Below are 23,470 nucleotides of genomic sequence, written 5' to 3' on the forward strand. Positions count from 1 at the left end.
AGCCCCTATAGCTGGCAACATGTCCTTCCCCACAATTGGCACATTTAGGATTTGGGATCTTAGCCTCGGCGCACGCTGTGGATGGGTGTGCCCCGGCACATTTTTGGCAAACAAAAGCTCGGCGACAGTAATTTTTACTGTGGCCAAAGCATTGGCAGCGGTGGCATTGAACAGGGTCAATGCGTCTCATTTGTCGTTCAACTGAAATTTCCTGGTTTCCCATAGTAGTCAGTGATAGGATTTTGTCATTACCATTGTCTAAGGTTGGTTCCAATTCAACTTCAAACATGTTTAACGGCTTGCGGCTGCGCCTATGTTTAATTACATTTACATAACGCACTGAAAGACCCATCTCGCCAATTAATTTGCGTATCCAATCGCAAGGAGTAGAGTGATGCAGATTTCTCAAGATGATACGGTAGCCACGTTCCTTGCGCAGCTGGTGTGTATGCATATTTATATTGTCTGCATCAAGTTTGGCCATGACTCTGTTGTAGGTTTCCATATCGCCGCAGTCCAGTTTAATTTTGTTACCCCTTACACTGGTAGTGGTAAATTTATTTTGTTCCCCTGGTGCGTTGTTAAGGGATTCTATTAAAGGCTGTATGTTAGAAACGTCATGCAGATAGATGGCTGGTATTTTAGTTTCTGTGATAGGCCGTTGAGGTTCCTTCTGGTCTGCTGCCTTGTATTGTTGCTGCTGATGCGGCAACTGACCCTGATCCTGCAGGTGGCTCTGCTGAGTTTGCTGCTGTTGCTGTTGTTGCTGCTGACCCAAGGCTGAGTCACCTGGTATCTCTGCAGCGTCATCCCGTGTGTATGGATCCATTTCCATAGCTTCGCTGGGATGTCTGCTTTCTCCTGCATCGGCTGTTGCTGCCGTCGCAGTTTTGGAAAGAGTTTTGGCCAGTTTGGCCGCAATAGTGGGCCCAATATTCATTTTAACCGCCTCCATCACTATAGCAGCAGTGACAGATTGGGGACGCTTGGGTCGGGACAGAGTCAAGGGCAATACTTTCCTTATTTTACTGCATAGGGGGCCTGGTTTTGTGGCCGGAGTTGTACTATGCCGGGCATCTCCTACTCGGTAGTTATTGCCTGCCTTTGATATAGGGTTCTTTGCAGTAGATTTGGGAGTTGAAGCCACACGCGGCCTGTGCGGTGGCGTGGTTGTCAAAGGATTTAGTCTGGTTTCTACTTTATTATTTTTGTCCATTGTACTCTGGCCAGGGGTCTTGTTGTTGTTGTCGTTTATTTGGGTATGATTAGTGGTCCCGTCGCTGAGGGTTGATATACTGGATACCATTGGAGAGCAGTCCATAGTGGCGTTAGGCGAAGAAAATTCAGAGTTGCAGATGCTAATTGCATCTTTGTTGGTATTTAGATCAACTTTTTTCCCCTTAACCTCATATTGCACGCTTTCCACCCGCGCATCAATTGCATTTGCATTTGAATTTCCTACCGCACTTGGCTCAGCAGCCGGTGTATGCGGGGGAGATGGCTGCGTTTGAGGGGGAAATAAATCATTTGAAATTGAGTGATTCTCTTTCTCACACATATCCCGGTTTGATGCCATGTTGATAGTATTTGTTTTAAGGCGGGGTTTCATTGGTATTGGTGTAAAATTACAGGGCGCGAGTAATCTTATGAGTATTAGAGCTATTCAGCGCACACGGATTTATATTAACGCGTATACGTTTACATAGACGATGTATTGGTGTGTAATTTGGCGCGAAAAGTCTTGTAAGTATTAAGCTATTCAGCGCATACAAATGTATGTTAATGCGTATACGTTTACATACACGGAACAAACACTCGCAATACTTATACATGCGCGTCGGGTTTTACATAAAAAATTTTACCACGGTAAAATTAGTCAGAAAATAAAAAACGCTCACGTACGAACAGCTTTGAAAAACGTTAACAAATTGTGTGGACAATTAGGGCGATTTAATTATAATTGATTTTATTAATTGTGTGTTTTTTTTTTTTTGTGGTTGTGTGTCGACGGCGCGTTTTTTTTTTTTGTGGTTGTGTGTCGACGGCGCGAGCACAATAAGACTGATTGGCCACAGTGACTTTTTGTGGTTGTGTGTCGACGGCGCGAGCACAATAAGACTGATTGGCCACAGTGACCCTCAGCTAATTTTATTTGTTTTCGCAATTTACATTTGAACGCATTTACAAATATTTTTAACGGCTGTTATTTAACAGCTGAACCACTAATTACACATGGTTGGGACATTTAACTTTACATTACAAGAAATCAAGACACTCTGGCAACAACGTGCATTTGTTTACATTTGGTAAGTATTAAGAATTATAAATTTAACAAATATAAGCTACATTAATTTTAATTTCTTTGCCCATTTAATTACAGCGGACGTATATGTATATAGGTATGGACCTCTATCATCAGCTCACTGGATGGAATTGGGTCTGTACAAGTTGGCTTGAGCAGGTGTCAAAACAATGGACCCGGTGATTTCATCAGGCTGCTGCAACCTCAGGGGAAGTATAAAGCCGCACCGTAAGTGAGTAAGTATTTGATTTTTATAGATTGCTTCGCTTATATGCTTCCAGAGGGCGTGTCTTTCGGTGTGCGCCTTTCCACCATTGGCGCACTGGACGGCGGTGAAATTTCAGGTGACCTGGGAGCGGTCTGAGTAAATGCCACGTGACGTCATTGGACTGCTGCAACTGCCATGGATCGAGCATTAGGCCAATGAGAAGAAGATTCACCAGTGGCTGCTGTAACTGTCGGACAGGCCTTCGTTGGATGCTGGATATACTGCGGTGCGGATTTGGCGAGCCAGTCAAAAGGCGATTCCAGGGACGGAAATGTGCACCGGCAATGGACGAGGCCCGTGCAGAAGGGAGCATTGCAGCCGGCTCGCTGCGCCCAGCCAGAGGATTCGCAACAGGATAGCTGGCCACCGGATGGACTACTCGCCTCCGCTTTCGTCGTGGATTCACCAGGAGGCCGTCAGTATCTGTGCCGTTTGCCTGTAGATAGAAGTAAGCAGAGTTATTGCCATCCAGATTGGCATTGATGATTTGTCGTCTTCTTTCAGGTTTTGGAGTAGAGATAGGCTGCTGCAGGCTGCGAAGCGGATTCGGAGAAGTTGCCAGAGAGTCATTCCGGATACGCAGGTCAATCCCGGCAGTAGGCGAGGCCCTTATAGAAGATGGCGTGGGAGGCCGCTCGCTGCAGGCAGCCATAGGGATTACAGCAGGATGGCAGGCCAACGGATGGACTGCTGGGCGCCAGATTTGCCTTGGATGCACCAAGAGGCCGTCAGTAGCTGTGATATTTGCCTGTAAATAAAGGTAAGCAGAATTATTGCCATCCAGGTTGGCATTGATGATGTTTTGTCTTCTTTCAGGTTTTGGAGTGGCCATAGCTTTTGGTTGTGCAGCTTCTACACACACAGATGAGGCTTCCTGGTGCGGATTTGTGCGGGCTCGGCTTTCTTCGGCGGCAAATGCTGCGTCCATCTCGTCGTCGAGTTCCTTCTCAAGCTGCTGCTGCAGGGACTGCATCTGCTCTTCGAGAAGCTGCTCTGGAGTAGGCGGAGGGAGTTCGTGCGGTTCAAGCGGAGTCATTATGAGCCTTTGTATGTATTCAGGTTCAAAACGAATCTTCTGTGCCATTTCTAATCGATTCATTTCTCCTCTTCTGAGACATTGCGCCATACAATTAACCCAGATTATTGAGGGTCTCTCCTGCGGGATACCAAGGGCTATGCAACGCTCTTGTTCAAGGCGTTTCCGTTCGACAAGTGCTTCCTTGGCTTGGGACTCCCGGAGTTGGCGCTGTTGTTCAATTTCAAGCTGCTCGTGCCTGATTAAAGTTGGCAGCAGTAGTTGTTGTTGTGCTGCCTGCTGCAAGAGTTGTTGTTGGAGAGGCCGAAAGTGAGTTTCCAGCTGCTTTGTGTATCTTGGCCGGTCAAGCCTTTGAGGAATGAATGGCTGCATGATGAGTCTTTTTGCTTCCAGATTTGGATGGCGAAATAGTGAAGCTGCTAGTCTGCCGCTGGCTTTATCAAAGGTTTCTTCTGCAGAGTCAATGTTGTGTGCATCTCGGATAACTTGATTTCTTGTGTACCTGCTAGCCTTCACGATTTTCCGTAGGAGTTGGTTCTGTGCGCTTTCTACCCTGCAAAATTGTGATTCGCATACCAATGCTCCCCATACAGGTAAGGCATATTGCCATATTGGGGCGATTAATTGTTTATAAATAACCATTTTGCATCTTTTAGATAGCCGGCTCTGATGACCAATGATCCAGTTCAGTCTCATGGCTGCTGCTCTCACTCGAATTGCTAACTGGGTGGTATGGGCATGTAGCACAAGTTTCCTGTCCATTATCAAGCCTAGATAGCGATGCCTTGGCTTACTTTTGATTGCTTCGTTGTACATTTTTGGCGATAGCTCACCTATGCCATTTGCAATCGATCGCCTTGTGTAGAGGACATGGACCGTTTTGCTGGTATTAAGGCTGATGCACCATTTGGAAGCCCAGGCAGTGAAGTGTTCAAGATAGCGCTGATTTGTTCTAACCGCTGTACTGGCTTCTTTTTTAGCACATAGGATGATTGTGTCATCTGCGTAAGTAGAAAGCATCATGTTGTTGTATATATTCGACTCAATTCTTTCATTTTGTTCTGACAGGTGCGGTAGCGGCATATCCGACGTGAAGACTGTGTAGAGTACAGGGCCGAGGACGCTACCCTGGGGCACTCCTGCGCAGATCCTTCCAGGTCTCGAGCGTATTCCATTGTTTCCGTTTACAATAAATGTTCTATCTGCTAAGTAACTTTTTAAAACGTTGTAATATGTAAACGGGAGTAGCTTCGCTAGCTTAAGTAGTAGACCATTATGCCAAACTCGGTCAAAGGCTTCGCTCACGTCGATAAATACAGCAGAACAAAATAACTGTTTCTCATATGCATCAAGAATATACTGTGTAACGCGTGCCAGTTGTTGCTCCGTGCTGTGCTCTCTCCTGAATCCAAACTGATGAGAGGGAATAGCCTTCTCAAAGTCTTCGCATTCAAACATCCTTTTCATGAGCAAGGTTTCAAAGATTTTAGAGAAGCCAGCCAAAAGGCTAATCGGTCGATAAGAGCCAACTTCATTTGCATTTTTGCTCGGTTTTTTAATCATTGTAATAGCAGCACATTTCCATTGTTTGGGGAAATGGCCATGTCTCAAGATGCAATTGTAAATATTTGTCAAATGAATAATTACCTTTTGAGGTAGCGCTTTAATGACTCTGTTGTTTATTTGGTCCATGCCAGGAGCCTTTTTGTTTTGCAGAGATTTGATTTCCATCATAACTTCATTGGGGGAAATAGGCCTGAACGGGAGTCTATTTACATCGTATTCCCGCCCAAATTGTTGCCTCTGAAGCCAGGCAGGTTTAGTTGTTAAGCGTTTGAGCTGCGCTATTTCATTACACTCCATAACTACGCTATTTCTAAATTCGTCAGAGTTTATTAGTTTTGGTGTGAATCTTTCTTCTAAATGTGAAACAAAAGCTTCAGCTTTCTCCTCGCTACTCTTTGTCCACCTATAGCCTTCTCTACTACCACTACTGCTGGGAATTTTCAATGGCCAGTTTGGTTCTGGCTGCCTCTTTAAAGTGTTTGTTAAGCGCCATAGTTTTTGCATTCTGTAACGATCTTGAGCGTCTACTTTTTTGAAAAGGTTATTGATCTGGTTATTTTTAGCCTTACGAAGGGCCTTTTTTAGCCGATGATTTGCTGCGTTGTATAACCTTCGCGTCTCCAAGGTGGGTCTGCGCATGTGCTCCCTTTTATGCTGCCATTTGAGCCTTAATAGTTTCTGTGTTTTCCTATCTAGTGGTAGTTGCCCTGTGCGTGGGTGAGAACGCGGATTTATTAGTGAAGTTGCAGCCGCCGCTGCATTGTAGATGTTTTGATTTAGAATGTCGATCGCATCCTCAATGTCTTCTCCTGAGTTTATTTCCATGTTGAGATTGATACGCTGCGATAGGAAATCTTGGAATTTTTTGACATTTGCTTTGCTTGGTAGAAGTCGGCGCTTTGTTACCGGGACTGTCGTTGAGCCATTGATGCCCAGGTCAATGAAGATAGGAAGATGGTCTGATTGCAGGTCAACTGCTGAATAGGTGTGAATTCTGTCATAGTTTATGCCAGCATATACTGCCAAATCGATAGCGGAGGGCCTTTTTCTTTGATCAAATGGGTAGTGTGTGGCTCCCCCAGTGGCCAACACATTTAAGCAGGTGTTTGCATGGATCGTGTTCATTAAAACTCTGCCTCTTTTACAGGATCGCACATTTCCCCACCATGGGTGCTTAGCGTTCCAGTCCCCGCAAACTATAAATTTGGAGCCATAACAGAGTTCGCTCATGTACTTGAATAACCTTTTGAAGTGCTGCTCCGTCCAGGTGATAGTTGGCGGGCAATATATTGGCGCTAGAGCAATGACCTCATTATTGTTAGTGGTTAATGCGATGGGAGCACACTGCAAGAAATTTTCTGTAATTGGTTCAAGTGCAATGTGCTTGAGACCAGTTTTGACATAAATGGCTACTCCACCTTTCCTTCTGGAGGAAGGGTGTGAGGCAGTATACAGTACGTAGTCTTTTATGGTTAGATTGTCTGTTATTGTGGTAGTAGGGTCATTTGTGGTTATGCGGGTTTCAATAACCATCATTATGTCCACGTTATTACGCTGCATAAATAGTTCTAACTCCAAAATTTTGTTTTTTAGACCACAGGCGTTCCAATAAACGATTTTGAGAGAGCTGTTGTACTGGGCGCCTGTAGTAGCAGTAGTGGTATGAGCTAAGTTATTTGTATTTACATTTATGGTGGTAGTAGCTAGAGAATTGGCTGTATTGTTGGCCGAAATAGTGTTTGTAGTATACGGTATTTCGGCGTAATTATTCATTTACAATGTCATTAGCGGTGGAAATAGTTTGTCCTTTATTTGAGATAATAAAAGTATGCAATAGATCTATAAGGGCATCCATTTTTTTGCCCATTTCACTTACAAGGAGAAGATTTTGGTGCACTACCTGCATTAGCTGGTCATTCACATATGGGGCCCCAGGCTGCTGGTATAGCTGTGGTTGGGGGGCGTGCTTCTGTGACTCTCGCTGCTGTTGTTGATGCCCACGAGAGGAGGAGTGTGGCCTGCTGATGCTGTTGCCCTGAAGGTCATCGGATGGTTGATTTTTGTTGCTAAAAGGCTGGAGGTTTGGCGTCTTATTAGTGTACCGGCTGACGGTGGGCTGTTGGGAGTTGTTATGTTGTTGCTGCAGGTTAGCCGGCGCAGGCTTTTGTGTCTTTCGCTGCTGCTGGTGATGCCCGCGAGGGGCCCTGCTGATGTTGCTTTCCTGCTGGCCAACGGACAGTTTATTGTTGTTGCTGAAAAGTTGACTAAAAAGCTGGCGTTTTGGGGCCTTGTTAATGTTCTGGCTGTTGGTCGGCTGGGAGCTGTTGTTGTTGTGCTGCTGCTGCGTGTTTTGGTGTGGTTTAGGTAGGTGGTGTTTTTGTTTTCGCTGCTGCCATCTCAAGCTTTTGTTTATTTCCCCGCTGTAAGCTGCATTCTGCCGAGTGGAGTTGATATTCTTCTGGTGCTGCCAGTTTGTCCGCTTTTGTTTTCCAATAGCAATGTGCGCCCGGTAGGATTTGAGTGTTGCCTGGGCTTGCTTAAACGCCTTGCAGCCCCTATAGCTGGCAACATGTCCTTCCCCACAATTGGCACATTTAGGATTTGGGATCTTAGCCTCGGCGCACGCTGTGGATGGGTGTGCCCCGGCACATTTTTGGCAAACAAAAGCTCGGCGACAGTAATTTTTACTGTGGCCAAAGCATTGGCAGCGGTGGCATTGAACAGGGTCAATGCGTCTCATTTGTCGTTCAACTGAAATTTCCTGGTTTCCCATAGTAGTCAGTGATAGGATTTTGTCATTACCATTGTCTAAGGTTGGTTCCAATTCAACTTCAAACATGTTTAACGGCTTGCGGCTGCGCCTATGTTTAATTACATTTACATAACGCACTGAAAGACCCATCTCGCCAATTAATTTGCGTATCCAATCGCAAGGAGTAGAGTGATGCAGATTTCTCAAGATGATACGGTAGCCACGTTCCTTGCGCAGCTGGTGTGTATGCATTTTGGTTGTGTTCGTCTAGCGAACTAAATTGGCAGTCTCTCTTCATGTCGAACCAATCCCATCGCCACCTGCATTAGCAGGGGGGGAGGGAGGCTGACATGAAGAGAGAACCGTTTTATTTGATTATACTCTTAAAATTAGCATATTTTACAAATAGTTTCGCGCCGGCTGCTTATCTACATTACATGTAGTTGCAGAAGTGGCTGTTAATTGGCAGGGTAACATTTGTTACGATATTGGCTTATTTGGTATTTTTTTTAGTAGGTATCGATAGTTTGTCTAAATGCTAGGGTAACACTATACTTATTGTTTACATTATTTTTATTTGTTTTTATTTTGATTTCAGGTGGAGTATGCAGCCGTGGAGAACATCACTACGCCTATTGGTCTCGTCATCAGCTGCGAAGTGGAATCCTTGCGAGTGTCGACGCTAAACTGGGACTGCAGGACAGCATCAACAGGGCTGAAGCTGGCCGAGGTCCAGTGCATCGTCATTCTGGATGTGGACTACGATTTTCTGTGAAGGTGAGTGGATTCGTGTCTGTGGAAGAATAAAAGGGGTTTTAGTTTCTTTTCAGCCGCCGCCATCATCTGGATTCTGGAGCTGCCGCTGTTCATCATCAGGTTCTCTGCTGGGGGCGTCATTTGCCTGCGTAGCAGCTGCATTTGCGCTACTGCGGCTGATTTCCATGTTGTGTGTTGCAAATGGATTGCGCAGCCAGTTCTCGCGTCTGACTTGGAGCAGTATTGTTTGGATGGCTGTCAGGCTTCTGTTGCTGTTTGGATTGTGCTCTTCAATCATTGCGGTATACCTTGGCCTGGCCAGCCTTCTTGGAATGTATGGATGCGTTGCGATCTCACAGGCAAGTAAGTTTGTGTGCTGCATTAGCCGAGTGTAGTAGTTCCTGCAGAGTCTGTTAAAAACTTCTTCCACAGTTGCTACTTGGAGATCCGCATGCAGTGCATTGTTGCTCACATACCAGGGAGCATTCGTCATTGCTCTGAGAGCTTTGTTTTGGATCGTCTGGAGCTTGGCCATTTGCATGCTTGAAGTCAGTGGCCCCCAGACTGGCATAGCATACTGCCATATTGGGGCAATCAGCTGCTTATAAAGGAGGACCTTTGGAGGTAGAGGGAGTTTGCTGTTTCTGCCGATGATCCAGTCGAGCTTTTTGATCCTGGCCCTTGTTTTAGTGACAACAGCCGCTACATGTTTATTAAAATTGAGCTTCGTATCCATTTGTATTCCCAGGTATGGCATGACGGATTTTTTGGCCAGGAGTTGCCCGGCTAACCTTGGAGCTGGAGTGTGTTGCTGCGCAGGTGAGAGAGTGTGTAGAACATGAGCAGTTTTTGCAAGACTGATGGTTATTCCCCATTTCTTAGACCATGATAATGCATCAGCCAGGAGCCGCTCCATATTTTCGTTGGCTTGTTTTGGACACAGGGCAGATACGAGGTATACTGCGTCATCAGCGTACGTTGCTAGCATTTGGGTTGCATTTGCGTGTCTTGGTGGCTGCGGCATGTCGGCAGTGTAAAGATTGTAGAGCACTGGGCCAAGTACGCTTCCTTGCGGCACTCCAGCGGTTATGTGCTTTAGGCTTGAGGTGATGTTGTTGCAGCAGACGACTTTGAAGCTTCTGTCAGAGAGATAGCTGGTGAGTAGAATGTATAAATTGTCAGGTATTATCGTTTTAACTTTGCAGAGAAGACCCTGATGCCAGACTCTATCGAAGGCTTCCTGGATATCCATGTACACGGCACTGCAATGCCGCTGCGCTTCGTAGGATCTGAGGATAAATTGCGTGACACGTCCGATTTGCTGTTCCGCTGAATGCTGCGTTCTGAAGCCAAATTGATGGTTAGGAATAGCCATGGCAAAGCTTTCTTCTTCAAAGAGTCGCTTGAGGATGAGGCGTTCGAGGATTTTGGAGAAACCTGTAAGTAGGCTGATGGGTCTGTAGGACTCAAGCCTATCACTCGGCTTTCCTGGCTTCCTTAACATTGAAATTTTTGCGCATTTCCAGGACTTTGGGAAGTGGCCGAACTGCAGAGCCGAGTTGCATATCAACAGCAGATACTCGATGGCGGATGTTGGCAGAGATTTAATGACGCGATTGTCGATGCTGTCGAAACCGGGTGCCTTTTTCGTCTTGAGCTTCTTGATTTCCGATTTGAGTTCCTGGATGGTCACAGGTCTGATTATTTGAGCAGCTGGACCGTTTTCTTGCAATACTGCGTTAATTTCTTCTCTGTCTTCTAGGGCTGCCGTGATCTTTGGCGTGAAACGTGCTTCCAGGTGCTGCGCAAAGGCCTCAGCTTTTTCCTCCGTAGTTTTGCACCAAGGATCAGCAGGAGCTTGCTGCCCTTCCGCCACGTGCCTCCTGACTGGCAGATTTGGAATAGGCTGTCTCTTGATTGTATTGGTGAGCCGCCATAGTTTCTGCATACTGTACCTATCAGTTGGGTCGATGTCGTGTAACAGTCTGTTCATTTGTTTGTCTTTTTGCAGCTTGATCCGTTTACGTATTCTGTTAGTCAGCTGATTGATAGTGCGTGCAATGAGGGGGTTGGAGCACCTATCTCTTTGGTTGATTTTACAGAGTATTCTTTTGATCTTGATCGCTTTCAGCGTTTGCGAGTCAAGATGAAGGTTTTGCGGTCCGTACACTGTGTGCTGGTTACTTGAGGCTTGCGAGGCCAATTCAGCTGCAATGTAGATGTTTCTTTCAAGGATAGCCACTGCATCGTCTATGTCGTCGCCGTTGTGAAGTTCAGTCTCCAGATGAATTCGCTGTTCAAGGTGAGCTTGAAATCTTCTGATACTTGCATTTTTTGGTAATAGTATCTTCTTTTTTCCATATTCAGGTCTCAGGAGGAGTCTAATGATTTGCATGTTGTGGTCTGAACCTAAATCATATGATGTTTCGATGTGAATTAAATTGTGTCTAATACCCTTATAAACCGCAAAGTCTATAGCAGACGGCATATGTCGTCGATTTGAAGGGAAATGGGTGGGGGATCCAGTGGCCAGTATGTTTTGGTCGTTTTCCTGGATGCATTTCAGAAGTGCAGCCCCTCTTCTACAGGATCTTGCATTGCCCCACCACTGACTTTTGGCGTTCCAATCCCCAGCTACGATAAATCTGCTACCCAGAGAGTCGAAAACCTGTTTAAATTGTGTATCAGCCCATTCGTGTGCAGGTGGACAATAGATCGCACCAATGTTTATTGTTTGATGGTTTTTTATTGTTACAGCTGTGGTGCACATTTGGATGGAGTCCTCTCTTGTTGGTGCGAGGGAAATGTGCGGGATGTTGCACTTGATGATTACCGCCGCTCCGCCTCTGCTCCGGTTTGACGGGTGGTTTGCCATGTAGACGTGGTAGCCGTCTATCACTAGGTTTGTGTCTTCTTTTAGATGCTTTTCTAACATAACGCAACGTAACCCGGCTCGAGCCTTGGCCTGACCAGCAGGTTAGGGGAGCCAGGGCTACGTTACGCTATGTGGACTTTATTGTACAGATACTTCTTAGCATTTTAGGTACAATGTATTGGGGCTGCATTTTTACTTATAAATATATGTAAGTTGCTGTCTACGAGCTGCTATTAGCAGCTGTAGGCAGCATATACAATGCTTTAGGCAGCACGAACTCTCTTCTGCCGGCAGTTCTGCCGGCGCAATCATATTTTGGGAACCTCTCTCCACTTCGGTAAACAGTCCGTTTGCCAAAGGGGGGAGGGGAAGTGGGTAGAGCTAAAGCATAATACTCTTAACTTAGATTTAAAATTTAAACTATCAATTAAGGGGAACATTTGGTTGCCATTGGCACAAAGGGCGATTATATATATACATATATGTACATGTTTTCCTTATTCTGTATCTAGTCTTCTATTCGTTTTTTGTTTGTTTTCGATACTCCTCTGCCCACTGGTCCGGGGCAGCCAGAGCTATTGCTTCTTTTGTTTACATCTTAGTTTTCTTTCCTTGTTGTTCCGCCCTCTGGTCCGGGGCGGCCAGCATTGGGTTGAGTGTCTGTGTGGATGTGTGGGTGTGTGTGTATGCGGTTATGCGCAGCAGTCAGTTGTCTCGGCAGTGGAGATGGCAGAAATCCACCACCTTCCAGTAGTTGTTGTCCTCTCTCTTCCTCTCAGGGACTTCTCTGGCGGCAATACGAGATCTGTAGGAGAAGGAGAAACAGAAGTTGCGCAGCAGAAATGCTAACGCTCATAGTTGTGAAACAGCGGCGCCTTGGTCGGACGCGTTTTTTGGCAGTCGGTCGCATGAGTCTTCTACTCTTTTTAAGTTCACAGTTGTCCATTTCCATGTTATTAGTTGCTCGGTTCGGGAAGATGTTTGTCAGAGTGATCATTCCGTAACGGCTATTTGTCGCGCTCGCATATACTTCTGTGTTTTCCTTCGTGCATGTGTATATTCTGTGTTCAAATGTGGCAGCCATGGTTGTTGCAATCTTTGGGGCTGAAAGGGACTTTGCTGGCGGTGAGTCTTCATTGCTGCTGTACATTTTGGCTGTTATTCTCTGTGTTCCTTGTTCCCGTTGCTGGCGGTGGTTGACTCTCATGGGCATTTGCGTTAGTGTGTGTGTGTGTGTTCCCATTGCCTTGGCCGTTGTCGCTGTGCCGCGAGTGTGTGTCAGGCGTCTGGTCGTTGGATATATCGTTTATAGCTGCTTCTATTGCCAGGCCCAGTTGCTCTAGTCGCTGCCTTCTGCTGCTGACCGTCAAGTCAATTGTGGCTATGGGAGCGGGCTCCAGTAACCTCCGTCTTGGCAGAATAACCTCGGTGTAATAGTTATATTCTGTTGGCGGCGACACTGGGCGATCCATCCTGATCAGCATCCTACGCATGTCATCGAGGTTCCTGTCATGGCTGATTTGGTCTTCTTCTGTGAACGGGCGCTGGTTGGGGATCATTTCGATACGGTTCCACTCGTGCTTCGCGAGTTCCTTGGGAAGGTGTTTGCTAAGGTACTCGGAGTACCGGGGTCTTGTGATACGGTGCGGTACATAAGGGTCATTGACCACTTTGGCTGCCTCAATGTTGTGGTGTGATCTCATTTGTTCCGAGTACCTTTTGCATGCCCTCTCGTAGACTGCCTCTACCGTGTCCACTTCCAGGTCCCTGTGGATGGTGTCGTTCCTCACGTACCATGGCGCATTGCAAATCAGCCGTAGGGTCTTGTTCTGCTCGACTTGTATTCGTCCAAATTCTGCGCTGGTAGCTAATGGACCCCATACGGCCAATGTGTACTGCCAGATCGGTGCGATCATCTGCTTGTACAGCATTACCTTTTGATGTGTAAACTTGCTCAGTGTGACCTGACGCAAACTTTATTAATGTTCTTATTACTATCTAGCAACATATAACATTATATCTGACAACATTACAAGTTTTGGCAACATAAGATTACATAAATATCGATAACAATGTGGTATTTATTACAATTAATTAAAAAAAATTTTTTTTTTCTTGCTTTAATTTAATTTTATTTTAAGATTAAGCTCAGGTTAGCCCGCTCGGCCGAGTGGCTGCTGGTCCGGCCACCGAGGATGCGTTGCCTGTGGATTGGCTCGATCAACCGAGTGGCTGCTGGTCCGGCCACCCGGGATGCGTATGGGTCTGGAGGATGTAAGTTTCGTGAAAGCGATGATGCATTTGCTTGCTATCTGTAAAAGATATAAAAACTTTTTGTTTTTTTGTTTTATTTTCAGGTTTTGACTTTTGATGTGCGGAGAATTTGGTAAGTAGTTTGAGTTGTGTATTTGTTGATTTTTGAGTTTTTTTTTTTTGTTAATTTTGTTTTATTTTCAGGTTTGCTACAGATTTGGTAAGTGTTCTGAATTGTATTTTGGCTGGATTTAATTTTATTTTATTTGCAGGTTTATATTTTATAGGTTTGGTGGTAAATTGTCGGCATTCAAGTTAAGTAATTTTTTGTTTTTATATTTGTTGGCTTTTATTGAATATAATTATTTTATTTTCAAGTTGATTCCCTGGATGTTGTGTTGGGATGTCTTCTGGTTGCTTGCTTAGTTGCTGACGTTTTAAATTTTGTTTTATTTTCAGGTTTGCTGCCGATTTGGTAAGTGTTTTGAATTGTATTTTGGCTGGATTTAATTTTATTTTATTTGCAGGTTTATATTTTATAGGTTTGGTGGTAAATTGTCGGCATTCAAGTTAAGTAATTTTTTGTTTTTATATTTGTTGGCTTTTATTGAATATAATTATTTTATTTTCAAGTTGATTCCCTGGGTGTTGTGTTGGGATGTCTTCTGGTTGCTTGCTTAGTTGCTGACGTTTTAAATTTTGTTTTATTTTCTGGTTTGCTGCAGATTTGGTAAGTGTTTTGAATTGTATTTTGGCTGGATTTAATTTTATTTTATTTGCAGGTTTATATTTTATAGGTTTGGTGGTAAATTGTCGGCATTCAAGTTAAGTAATTTTTTGTTTTTATATTTGTTGGCTTTTATTGAATATAATTATTTTATTTTCAAGTTGATTCCCTGGGTGTTGTGTTGGGATGTCTTCTGGTTGCTTGCTTAGTTGCTGACGTTTTAAATTTTGTTTTATTTTCTGGTTTGCTGCAGATTTGGTAAGTGTTCTGAATTGTATTTTGGCTGAATTTAATTTTATTTTATTTGCAGGTTTATATTTTGTAGGTTTGGTGGTAAATTGTCGGCATTTAAGTTAAGTACTTTTAGTTTTTATATTTTTTGGCTTTTATTGAATATATTTTTTTTTTTATTTTCAAGTTGATTCCCTGGATGTTGTGTTGGGATGTCTTCTGGTTGCTTGCTTAGTTGCTGACGTTTTAAATTTTGTTTTATTTTCAGGTTTGCTGCAGATTTGGTAAGTGTTTTGAATTGTATTTTGGCTGAATTTAATTTTATTTTATTTGTTTTTTTTTTTTGATGTGTCGTATGCAGCGGAGGCGATACGTAACTATCATAACGCAACGTAACCCGGCTCGAGCCTTGGCCTGACCAGCAGGTTAGGGGAGCCAGGGCTACGTTACGTTATGTGGACTTTATTGTACTAATACTACATTCTAGCATTTTGGGTACAATTTGTTGGGGCTGTATCTTATAAATATGTATGTATGTAGCTGTCTACAGACTGCTATTTAGCAGCCGTAGGCAGCGAATACATTGCTTTACACAGCGCGAATTCTCCTCTGCCGGCAGTTCTGCCGGCGCAATCATCTTTTGTATATATCTCTCCGCTTTGGTAAACAGTCCGTTTGCCAAAGGGGGGAGGGGGAGTGGGTAGAGTTAAAGCATAATACTCTAGACTTAGTTTAAATTTTAAATGTAGATTATAATTAAGGGGGAACATATTGGTTGCCTCACATTGGCGGGAAGGGCGATTATATATATATGTACATGTTTATCTTATTTATATCTTGTCTTCTATTTGTTTTGTCATCTTTTTGGTTCTCCTCTGCCCACTGGTCCGGGGCAGCCAGAGCTATTGTTTGTTTTGATTCCTTCTTCATTCTTCTTCCTTTGTTGTTCCGCCCTCTGGTCCGGGGCAGCCAGCATTGGGTTGAGTGCTGTGTGTATGTGTGTGTGTGTGGTTGTGCGCAGCAGACAGTTGTCTCGGCAGCGGAGATGGCAGAAATCCACCACCTTCCAGTTGTTGCCCTCTCTCTTCCTCTCAGGGACTTCTCTGGCGGCAATTCGAGATCTATAGGAGAAGGAGGAGACAGAAATTGCGCAGCAGAAAAGCTAACGCTCACAGTTTCAAACAGCAGCGCCTTGGTCGGACGCGTTTTTGGCAGTCGGTCGCATGAGTCTTCTACTCTGTGTGTTTTCCTTCGTGCGTGTGTGTATTCTGTGTCCAGATGCGGCAGCCATGGTTGCTGCTGCCTCCTTGGGGGCTGAACGGGACTATGCTGGCGGTAAGTCTTCACTGTTGCTGAGCATTTTGGCTGTTATTTTCTGTGTTTCTTGAGCCTGTTGCCGACGGTGGTGGACTCTCATGGGCATTTGTGCTAGTGTGTGTGTGTGTGCTTACATTGCCTTGGCCGTTCTCGCTGTGCCGCGAATGTGTGTCAGCTATGTCGTTCAGTGCTGCTTCTATTGCCAGTCCCAATCGCTCCAATCGCTGCCTTCTGCTGCTGACCGTCAGATCGATCGTGGCTATGGGGGCAGGCTCCAGTAGCCTCCGTCTTGGCAGTATGACCTCTGTGTAGTAATTGAACTCTGTTGGCGGCGACACTGGGCGATCCATCCTGATCAGCATCCTTCGCATGTCATCAAGGTTCCGGTCGTGGCTGATTTGTTCTTCTTCGGTGTATGGGCGCTGATTTGGGATCATCTCGATACGGTTCCACTCGTGCTTCGCGAGTTCTTTGGGAAGGTGTTTGCTAAGGTACTCGGAGTACCGGGGTCTTGTGATTCTGTGCGGTACATAAGGGTCATTGACCACTTTGGCTGCCTCAATATTGTGGTGTGATCTCATTTGTTCAGAGTACCTTTTGCATGCCCTCTCGTAGACTGCCTCTACCGTGTCCACTTCCAGGTCCCTGTGGATGGTGTCGTTCCTCACGTACCATGGCGCATTGCAAATCAGCCGTAGGGTCTTGTTCTGCTCGACTTGTATTCGTCCAAATTCTGCGCTGGTAGCTAATGGACCCCATACGGCCAATGTGTACTGCCAGATCGGTGCGATCATCTGCTTGTACAGCATTACCTTGGTTTTGAGGTTCAATTTGCTGTTGGTGTTCAGGAGCCAGCGCAGTTTTTGGACCCTTGCCCTGACCTTGGTGACGACGTTGGTGATGTGCAGGTGGAACTGTAGCTTAGCATCCAGCTTGACCCCCAGATATGAGTGCACGGCGACGCTACTGATTCGCTGGTCGGCGATGTGCGGCTGCAAATCATCATCTGGCTGCTGGATCGTGCGCAACGTATGCACTATGTGCACAGTTTTGGAAGCGTTGATGCTGATGCCCCATTTCTTTGCCCTTTGTTTGCCGTATGCACGGTGGCAATACGCAATTAACATAACGCAACGTAACCCAGCTCACGCCTTGGCCTGATCCAGCAGGTTAGGGGAGCCAGAGTTACGTTGCGCTATGGGGACTTTATTGTACCTATACTATGGAGCATTTTTAGTACAATTTGTTGGGGCTGTAGCTTAAAAATATATGTAAATAGCTGTCTACGAACTGCTGAGAGCAGTCGTAGGCAGCAAATACAATGCTTTGAACAGCACGAAATCTCTTCTGCCGGCAGTGCTGCCGGCGCAATCATCTTGTGTGAATATCTCTCCGCCTTGGTAAACAGTCCGTTTGCCAGAGGGGGGGAGGGGGAGTGGGTAGAGCTAAAGCATAATACTCTAGACTTAGTTTAGATTTAAATTTAGGCTATAATTAAGGGGAACATATTGGTTGCCTTACGTTGGCGGGAAGGGCGATTATATATATATGTTATTTATTCTAATAATTGTCTTCTTGTTCCTTTCATTTGTCTTGTTTTGTTTCTCCTCTGCCCACTGGTCCGGGGCAGCCAGAGCTTTTGCTTGTTTGCTTCCTTTGTGTGCGCTTTCGTTGGCTTGGCTGAACCAGCACTACACATTCCCGGCATGGGAACTCGCCTGTATGCCAGCGTACAGACAATCTGTCAGCCTGGTCATTTGAGCAATTAGAACATCCACTTTCTCTTCCAGTTTCTGGGTGGCTTCAGCAGCGGCGGCCGCATGCTGGATCCGCTCCTGAGTCAGCAGGGTGATGAGATAGTCCAGTTTCTGGCTGAGCTCATCGCTAGGACGGTCGTTCTGGTTGCTCACCGTGGGCTGGAGTCCAGCTGCGGTCGCTGTGGTTGGGGTTGTCTGCCATACTTGCGTCCCTGAAAGGGGCTGGGGATGACTCGCTGGCTGCCTTGTGCGGAGTGCATCGGCATAGGTGCTCGTCTGAGCTGGAGGAGCAGGAGCTATTGCGCCTGAGCGCGATCGCCGGCGGCGCGGCTGCTGCAGTGCTGGAAAGCCCTGCTGGTTGGTGACGGGTGGCTGGCGGGGACGACGCAAACCCTGAGTGGCGGGTAAGGTAGGCATTGATAGTTTGCTCAACATCCTGTTGGTATTTTCTAACCCGTTGTTCCTTCTGTTGCAGTATTCTTTATATTTGACACAACCACGGTAGCTGGCAACATGGGGACCGTTGCAGTTGGCGCATTTCGGCACATCCTCCCGCTTCTTGGGGCAGTCCTTGGGGTCATGTTTCTCTGCACACTTCAGGCATATGACTGCCCGGTTGCAGTAGTTTTTGGAGTGCCCAAACATCTGGCATTTGTGGCACTGGGGAACGCCTGGCGCGCGTATGGGCTTCTCAACCTTGATCCGTTGGCTGCAGATTGCCGTTAGCTCGTAGATGCTGTTGTTGGTCTCCTGAGGCTCTAGCTCCACCTCGAATAGGTCCAACGGCTCCTTCGTGAATCGTTTCGGAATATTGGCAATATGCCTCACCTTGTAGCCAAGTCTGTCGAGCTGTTCGCGCACCCAGTCTGTGGGTGTGGAGCGATGCAGGTGGCGTATAACAATACGCATTCCCCTTTCGCTACGCAGGCGAAACGTGTGGTATTCCACACCTTCCCCCTCGGATAGGAGCCGGATTAGGGCCCTGTAGCCATCCATTGTGTGGCACATGACCTTTAGCGATCCGTTGTGGGCAGTCTTGGTGTCATATGTGCCTGCGCCAATGGCATTGTCAATGCATTGGAGCAGGGGAACGATTTCGGTGACGTTGGGGATGAATATGGGGGCTGGCCGCACAGTTCTGGCGTCAGCAGTGGCAGCAGCGTTGGGTGCGTCCGCAGTGGTAGGAGCAGGCGGGGGGGTGGTGTGTGGAGTAGAGGGCCTGTTTGTGGGAACAGGTTCCTCGGCTTCCATCTCTCCCTCGCTGCAGTCAGTGTCCACATCCATCTCGTCATTGGCTACGTCGTCAGCATCCGAGAGTATATCGAAGTAATTCGTTATACTCCTCTGGCTAGAGTCAGGCTTCTCCTTGGGGATTGCTGTCCGCTTGTTCTTCTTGGCCGACGCCTTTATGATTGGCGAGCCCAAGGTGGTCGTCCGCTTCTTATTCCGGGCCTCATACTCTGCCATCAGCTTGGCAGTTGCTTTCTTTTCCCTTTCCAGTTGCTCCCGCTGCTTCTTGAGGATCTCGTGCAGAGTCGGCTGGCTCTGCACAGGTGCTGCAAGGGCACCAGCAGAAACTGGTGGACGTTGAGCGGCGTGGGCGGCTACATGTGCAGCACTAGCAGTAGTGGGAGCTGTTGCAGCTGGAGGGCGTTTAGCTGCGGCAGCAGCTACGCGAGTAGGGGCGGCGGCTTTGGCAGCAGCAGGAATGGCAGCACGAGCAGCTGCAGCAGAGGCTCTGGTTACCATGGTAGCGAGGGGGGATGGCAATGGCTTCACTGTGGGCGGGGCCTGCATCAACTTGGCTGCAGCGGCAGCTGAAGTTGATGGCATGTCGCTTGTCAGATCCGCCAATGAGGCCGAACGACAGGAGAGGGGGCGCATTAGTTGCGGGGAGGGATGGAGGTCATCCTCGCTGTCCGAACAGGGAGCACACGAGGCCGAATTGGTCTTCTTTTTTGACTTAGGGCACGGTTTTCGCACCATTGTTTACTGTTTGTGGCTTTATTTGCACAAATTTACACACGTGTGAACGTGCTGGAGGGGGGGGGGACAGCAGCGGCTGCAGCCTACCCCACGTTTTTTCACTGTCGGCACTTGGGTTATGTTTGCACAGCGAACACTTTTACACGGCACAACACTTCGTTGCCCGGAATGTATTTGCAAAAATATTGCACAATGTATATTAATACATGTGCAATATATTTTGAATATTTTTAGCAATTTTTATTGCTTTAATATTTTTTGTTTTTTTTTTTTTTTTTTTGTTTTTTGATGTGTCGTATGCAACGGAGGCGATACGTAACTAACATAACGCAACGTAACCCGGCTCGAGCCTTGGCCTGACCAGCAGGTTAGGGGAGCCAGGGCTACGTTACGCTATGTGGACTTTATTGTACTAATACTACTATTAGCATTTTGGGTACAATTTGTTGGGGCTGCATTTATAAATATATGTAAGTAGCTGTCTACGAACTGCTATTAGCAGCTGTAGGCAGCATATACAATGCTTTAGGCAGCACGAATTCTCTTCTGCCGGCAGTTCTGCCGGCGCAATCATCTTTTGGGAACCTCACTCCACTTCGGTAAACAGTCCGTTTGCCAAAGGGGGGAGGGGAAGTGGGTAGAGCTAAAGCATAATACTCTTAACTTAGATTTAAAATTTAAACTACCAATTAAGGGGAACATTTGGTTGCCATTGGCACAAAGGGCGACTATATATATACATATATGTACATGTTTTCCTTATTCTGTATCTAGTCTTCTATTCGTTTTTTGTTTGTTTTCGATACTCCTCTGCCCACTGGTCCGGGGCAGCCAGAGCTATTGCTTCTTTTGTTTACATCTTCGTTTTTCTTTCCTTGTTGTTCCGCCCTCTGGTCCGGGGCAGCCAGCATTGGGTTGAGTGTCTGTGTGGATGTGTGGGTGTGTGTGTGTATGCGGTTGTGCGCAGCAGTCAGTTGTCTCGGCAGTGGAGATGGCAGAAATCCACCACCTTCCAGTAGTTGTTGTCCTCTCTCTTCCTCTCAGGGACTTCTCTGGCGGCAATTCGAGATCTGTAGGAGAAGGAGAAACAGAAATTGCGCAGCAGAAATGCTAACGCTCATAGTTTTGAACAGCAGCGCCTTGGTCGGACGCGTTTTTTTGGCAGTCGGTCGCATGAGTCTTCTACTCTTTTTATATTTGCAGTTGTCCATTACTATGTCGTTAGTTGCTCGGTTTAGGAAGATGTTTGTCAGAGTGATCATTCCGTAACGGCTATTTGTCGCGCTCGCATATACTTCTGTGTTTTCCTTCGTGCGTGTGTATATTCTGTGTTCAAATGTGGCAGCCATGGTTGTTGCAACCTTAGGGGCTGGACGGGACTTTGCTGGCGGTAAGTCTTCATTGCTGCTGTACATTTTGGCTGCTGTTTTCTGTACTTATTCCTGTTGCTGGCGGTGGTTGATTCTCATGGGCATTTGTGTTGGTGTGTGCGTGTGAGCTTCCATTGCCTTGGCCGTTATCGCTGTGCCGCGAATGTGTGTCAGGCGTTTGTTCGGTGGATATCTCGTTTAAAGCTGCTTCCATTGCCAGGCCCAATTGCTCCAGTCGCTGTCTTCTGCTGCTGACCGTTAGGTCTATTGTGGCTATGGGGGCAGGCTCCAGTAACCTTCTTCTGGGGAGTATAACCTCGGTGTAATAATTATACTCTGTTGGCGGCGACACTGGGCGGTCCATCCTGATCAGCATCCTTCGCATGTCATCAAGGTTCCGGTCGTGGCTGATTTGGTCTTCTTCGGTGTATGGGCGCTGATTAGGGATCATCTCGATACGATTCCACTCGTGCTTCGCGAGTTCCTTGGGGAGGTGTCTGCTGAGATACTCGGAATACCGGGGTCTTGCCACTCTATGCGGTACATAGGGGTCATTGACCACTTTGGCTGCCTCGATGTTGTGGTGGGATCTCATCTGTTCCGAGTATCTTTTGCAAGCCCTCTCGTAGACTGCCTCAACCGTGTCCACTTCCAGGTCCCTGTGGATGGTGTCGTTCCTCACGTACCATGGCGCATTGCAGATCAGGCGTAGAGTCTTGTTTTGTTCGACCTGGATCCGTCCAAATTCTGCGCTGCTCGCTAGTGGACCCCATACGGCCAATGTGTACTGCCAGATCGGTGCGATCATTTGCTTGTACAGCATTACCTTGGTGTTGAGATTCAGCCTGCTGTTTGTGTTTAGGAGCCAGCGCAGTTTTTGGACCCTTGCCCTGACCTTGGTGACGACGTAGGTGATGTGTGTGTGGAACTGCAGCTTGGCGTCCAGCTTGACCCCCAAATAAGGATGCACGGCGACGCTGTTGATTCGCTGGTTGGCAATGTGCGGCTGCAAATCATCCACTGGCTGCTGAATCGAGCGCAACGTGTGCACTATATGCACAGTTTTGGAGGCATTGATGGTGATGCCCCATTGCTTTGCCCAGTTGGAGATGCTGAGCAGGAAGCGGTTGAGCTTTTGGGTAGCCATGAGCTGATTCATGCCAGTCGCCAGGATTGCTGTGTCGTCAGCATAGGTAGCCAGGAGCATACCCCTGTCGCGAGGAAGCGGCATGTCGTGAGTGTACAGGTTGTACAGTACAGGTCCGAGTACACTGCCCTGTGGAACGCCTGCTGCAATCTTTTTGCTTCCTGATTTGACGCCGCCTGTGCATTCCACATAGAAAGTGCGATCGTCCAAATAGTTAGCCAAAACTCTGTATATCGCTGCCGGTAACAACTGCTTCATTTTGTGCTTCAATCCCGTATGCCAGACTCGATCGAATGCCTCCTGTATGTCCATGTATATGGCAGAGCAGTACAAATTGTTCTCGTAGGTGGATAGGATGAACTTTGTAACTCTCCCCAATTGGTGTTCAGCCGCGTGTACATGTCTGAAGCCAAACTGATGGTTTGGAATAGCCTCGACAAATCCATCAGCTTCCATCATCCTGGTCAGAATGAGTCGCTCAAACAGTTTCGACAGACCCGAAAGCAGACTGATAGGGCGATAAGATGCCAACTTATCGGCGGGTTTTCCTGGTTTGGGGATCATACTAACAGCAGCGTGCTTCCATCTGTTAGGAAAACAACCAATCCTAAGGGAGCTGTTGCATATTAGCGCGAAGTATAGCAGAGCAGACTTAGGTAGAGCCTTTATTGTCCGGTTGTCGATCCTGTCCATTCCTGGGGCCTTTTTCAGCTTCAATACCTTGACCTGTGCCTCAATCTCAGGAAGAGTGATCGCCCTGAATCTCAAATTGGGACCAGGGGATCCAAACTCTTCAAGAGACTCCTCGATTGCTCGTATGTCGGCTGCCGCGCTGGTCAGTACAGGCTTGAATCGCTGCTCCAGATGCCTCGCAAAGGACTCTGCCTTCTCCTCCGTGCTCTTGCACCAGGGGTCGTCAGCATTGTCCTCTCCGTCCGCACAATACTTCCTCACAGGCAGATTGGCTGGTGGCTGCCGCTTCAAACCATTGGTCAACCTCCACAGCTTTGCCATGCTGTAGCGATCGGTGGGATCGATTGAGCCAATGATGTTGTCAGCGCGTCTGGCTTTGTCCGCTTCCAGCTCCTTGTGGATCCTGTTGCCAAGCATATTGAGCAGCTGTCGCA

At 46.8% G+C, this 23,470-nt stretch overlaps 1 protein-coding gene and 2 long non-coding RNA genes across 7 annotated transcripts; 2 read left to right on the top strand and 1 right to left on the bottom strand.

Moving 5' to 3' along the window:
• Positions 1–2,123: 2,123 nt before the first annotated feature.
• Positions 2,124–11,143, top strand: LOC26534334 (uncharacterized). Of its 5 annotated transcripts, none has more exons than XR_004469445.1 (12): positions 2,126–2,306; positions 2,381–2,538; positions 8,523–8,701; positions 8,744–9,043; positions 9,113–9,304; positions 9,429–9,499; positions 9,563–9,837; positions 9,886–10,119; positions 10,207–10,375; positions 10,443–10,605; positions 10,692–10,982; positions 11,048–11,143. It is a non-coding gene; the product is annotated as an uncharacterized lncRNA (long non-coding RNA). The 5 variants fall into 5 exon arrangements; XR_004469446.1 differs by having other exon boundaries at positions 9,891–10,119; XR_004469443.1 differs by having other exon boundaries at positions 2,124–2,306; positions 9,563–10,119.
• Positions 11,144–11,831: 688 nt separating this feature from the next.
• Positions 11,832–17,163, bottom strand: LOC117184199 (uncharacterized). Its single transcript, XM_033380748.1, has 2 exons — positions 16,896–17,163; positions 11,832–13,489 (listed from the first exon to the last, which is right to left on the bottom strand). The coding sequence occupies exon 2, from the start codon at positions 13,484–13,486 to the stop codon at positions 12,689–12,691; it is 798 nt and encodes a 265-aa protein (XP_033236639.1). The 5' UTR covers positions 13,487–13,489; positions 16,896–17,163; the 3' UTR covers positions 11,832–12,688.
• On the top strand, positions 13,498–14,004 carry LOC26532553 (uncharacterized). The gene is made up of 3 exons (XR_001450638.2): positions 13,498–13,632; positions 13,697–13,829; positions 13,913–14,004. It is a non-coding gene; the product is annotated as an uncharacterized lncRNA (long non-coding RNA).
• Positions 17,164–23,470: the final 6,307 nt, after the last annotated feature.

The sequence above is a fragment of the Drosophila pseudoobscura genome, chromosome 4, assembly GCF_009870125.1.
Source record: "Drosophila pseudoobscura strain MV-25-SWS-2005 chromosome 4, UCI_Dpse_MV25, whole genome shotgun sequence".
NCBI lineage: Eukaryota > Metazoa > Arthropoda > Insecta > Diptera > Drosophilidae > Drosophila > Drosophila pseudoobscura.

Excerpts from the sequence above, each read along its gene's own strand:
- LOC117184199 (XM_033380748.1), bottom strand. The coding sequence starts at position 13,486 with ATGCTGTACAAGCAGATGATCGCACCGATCTGGCAGTACACATTGGCC.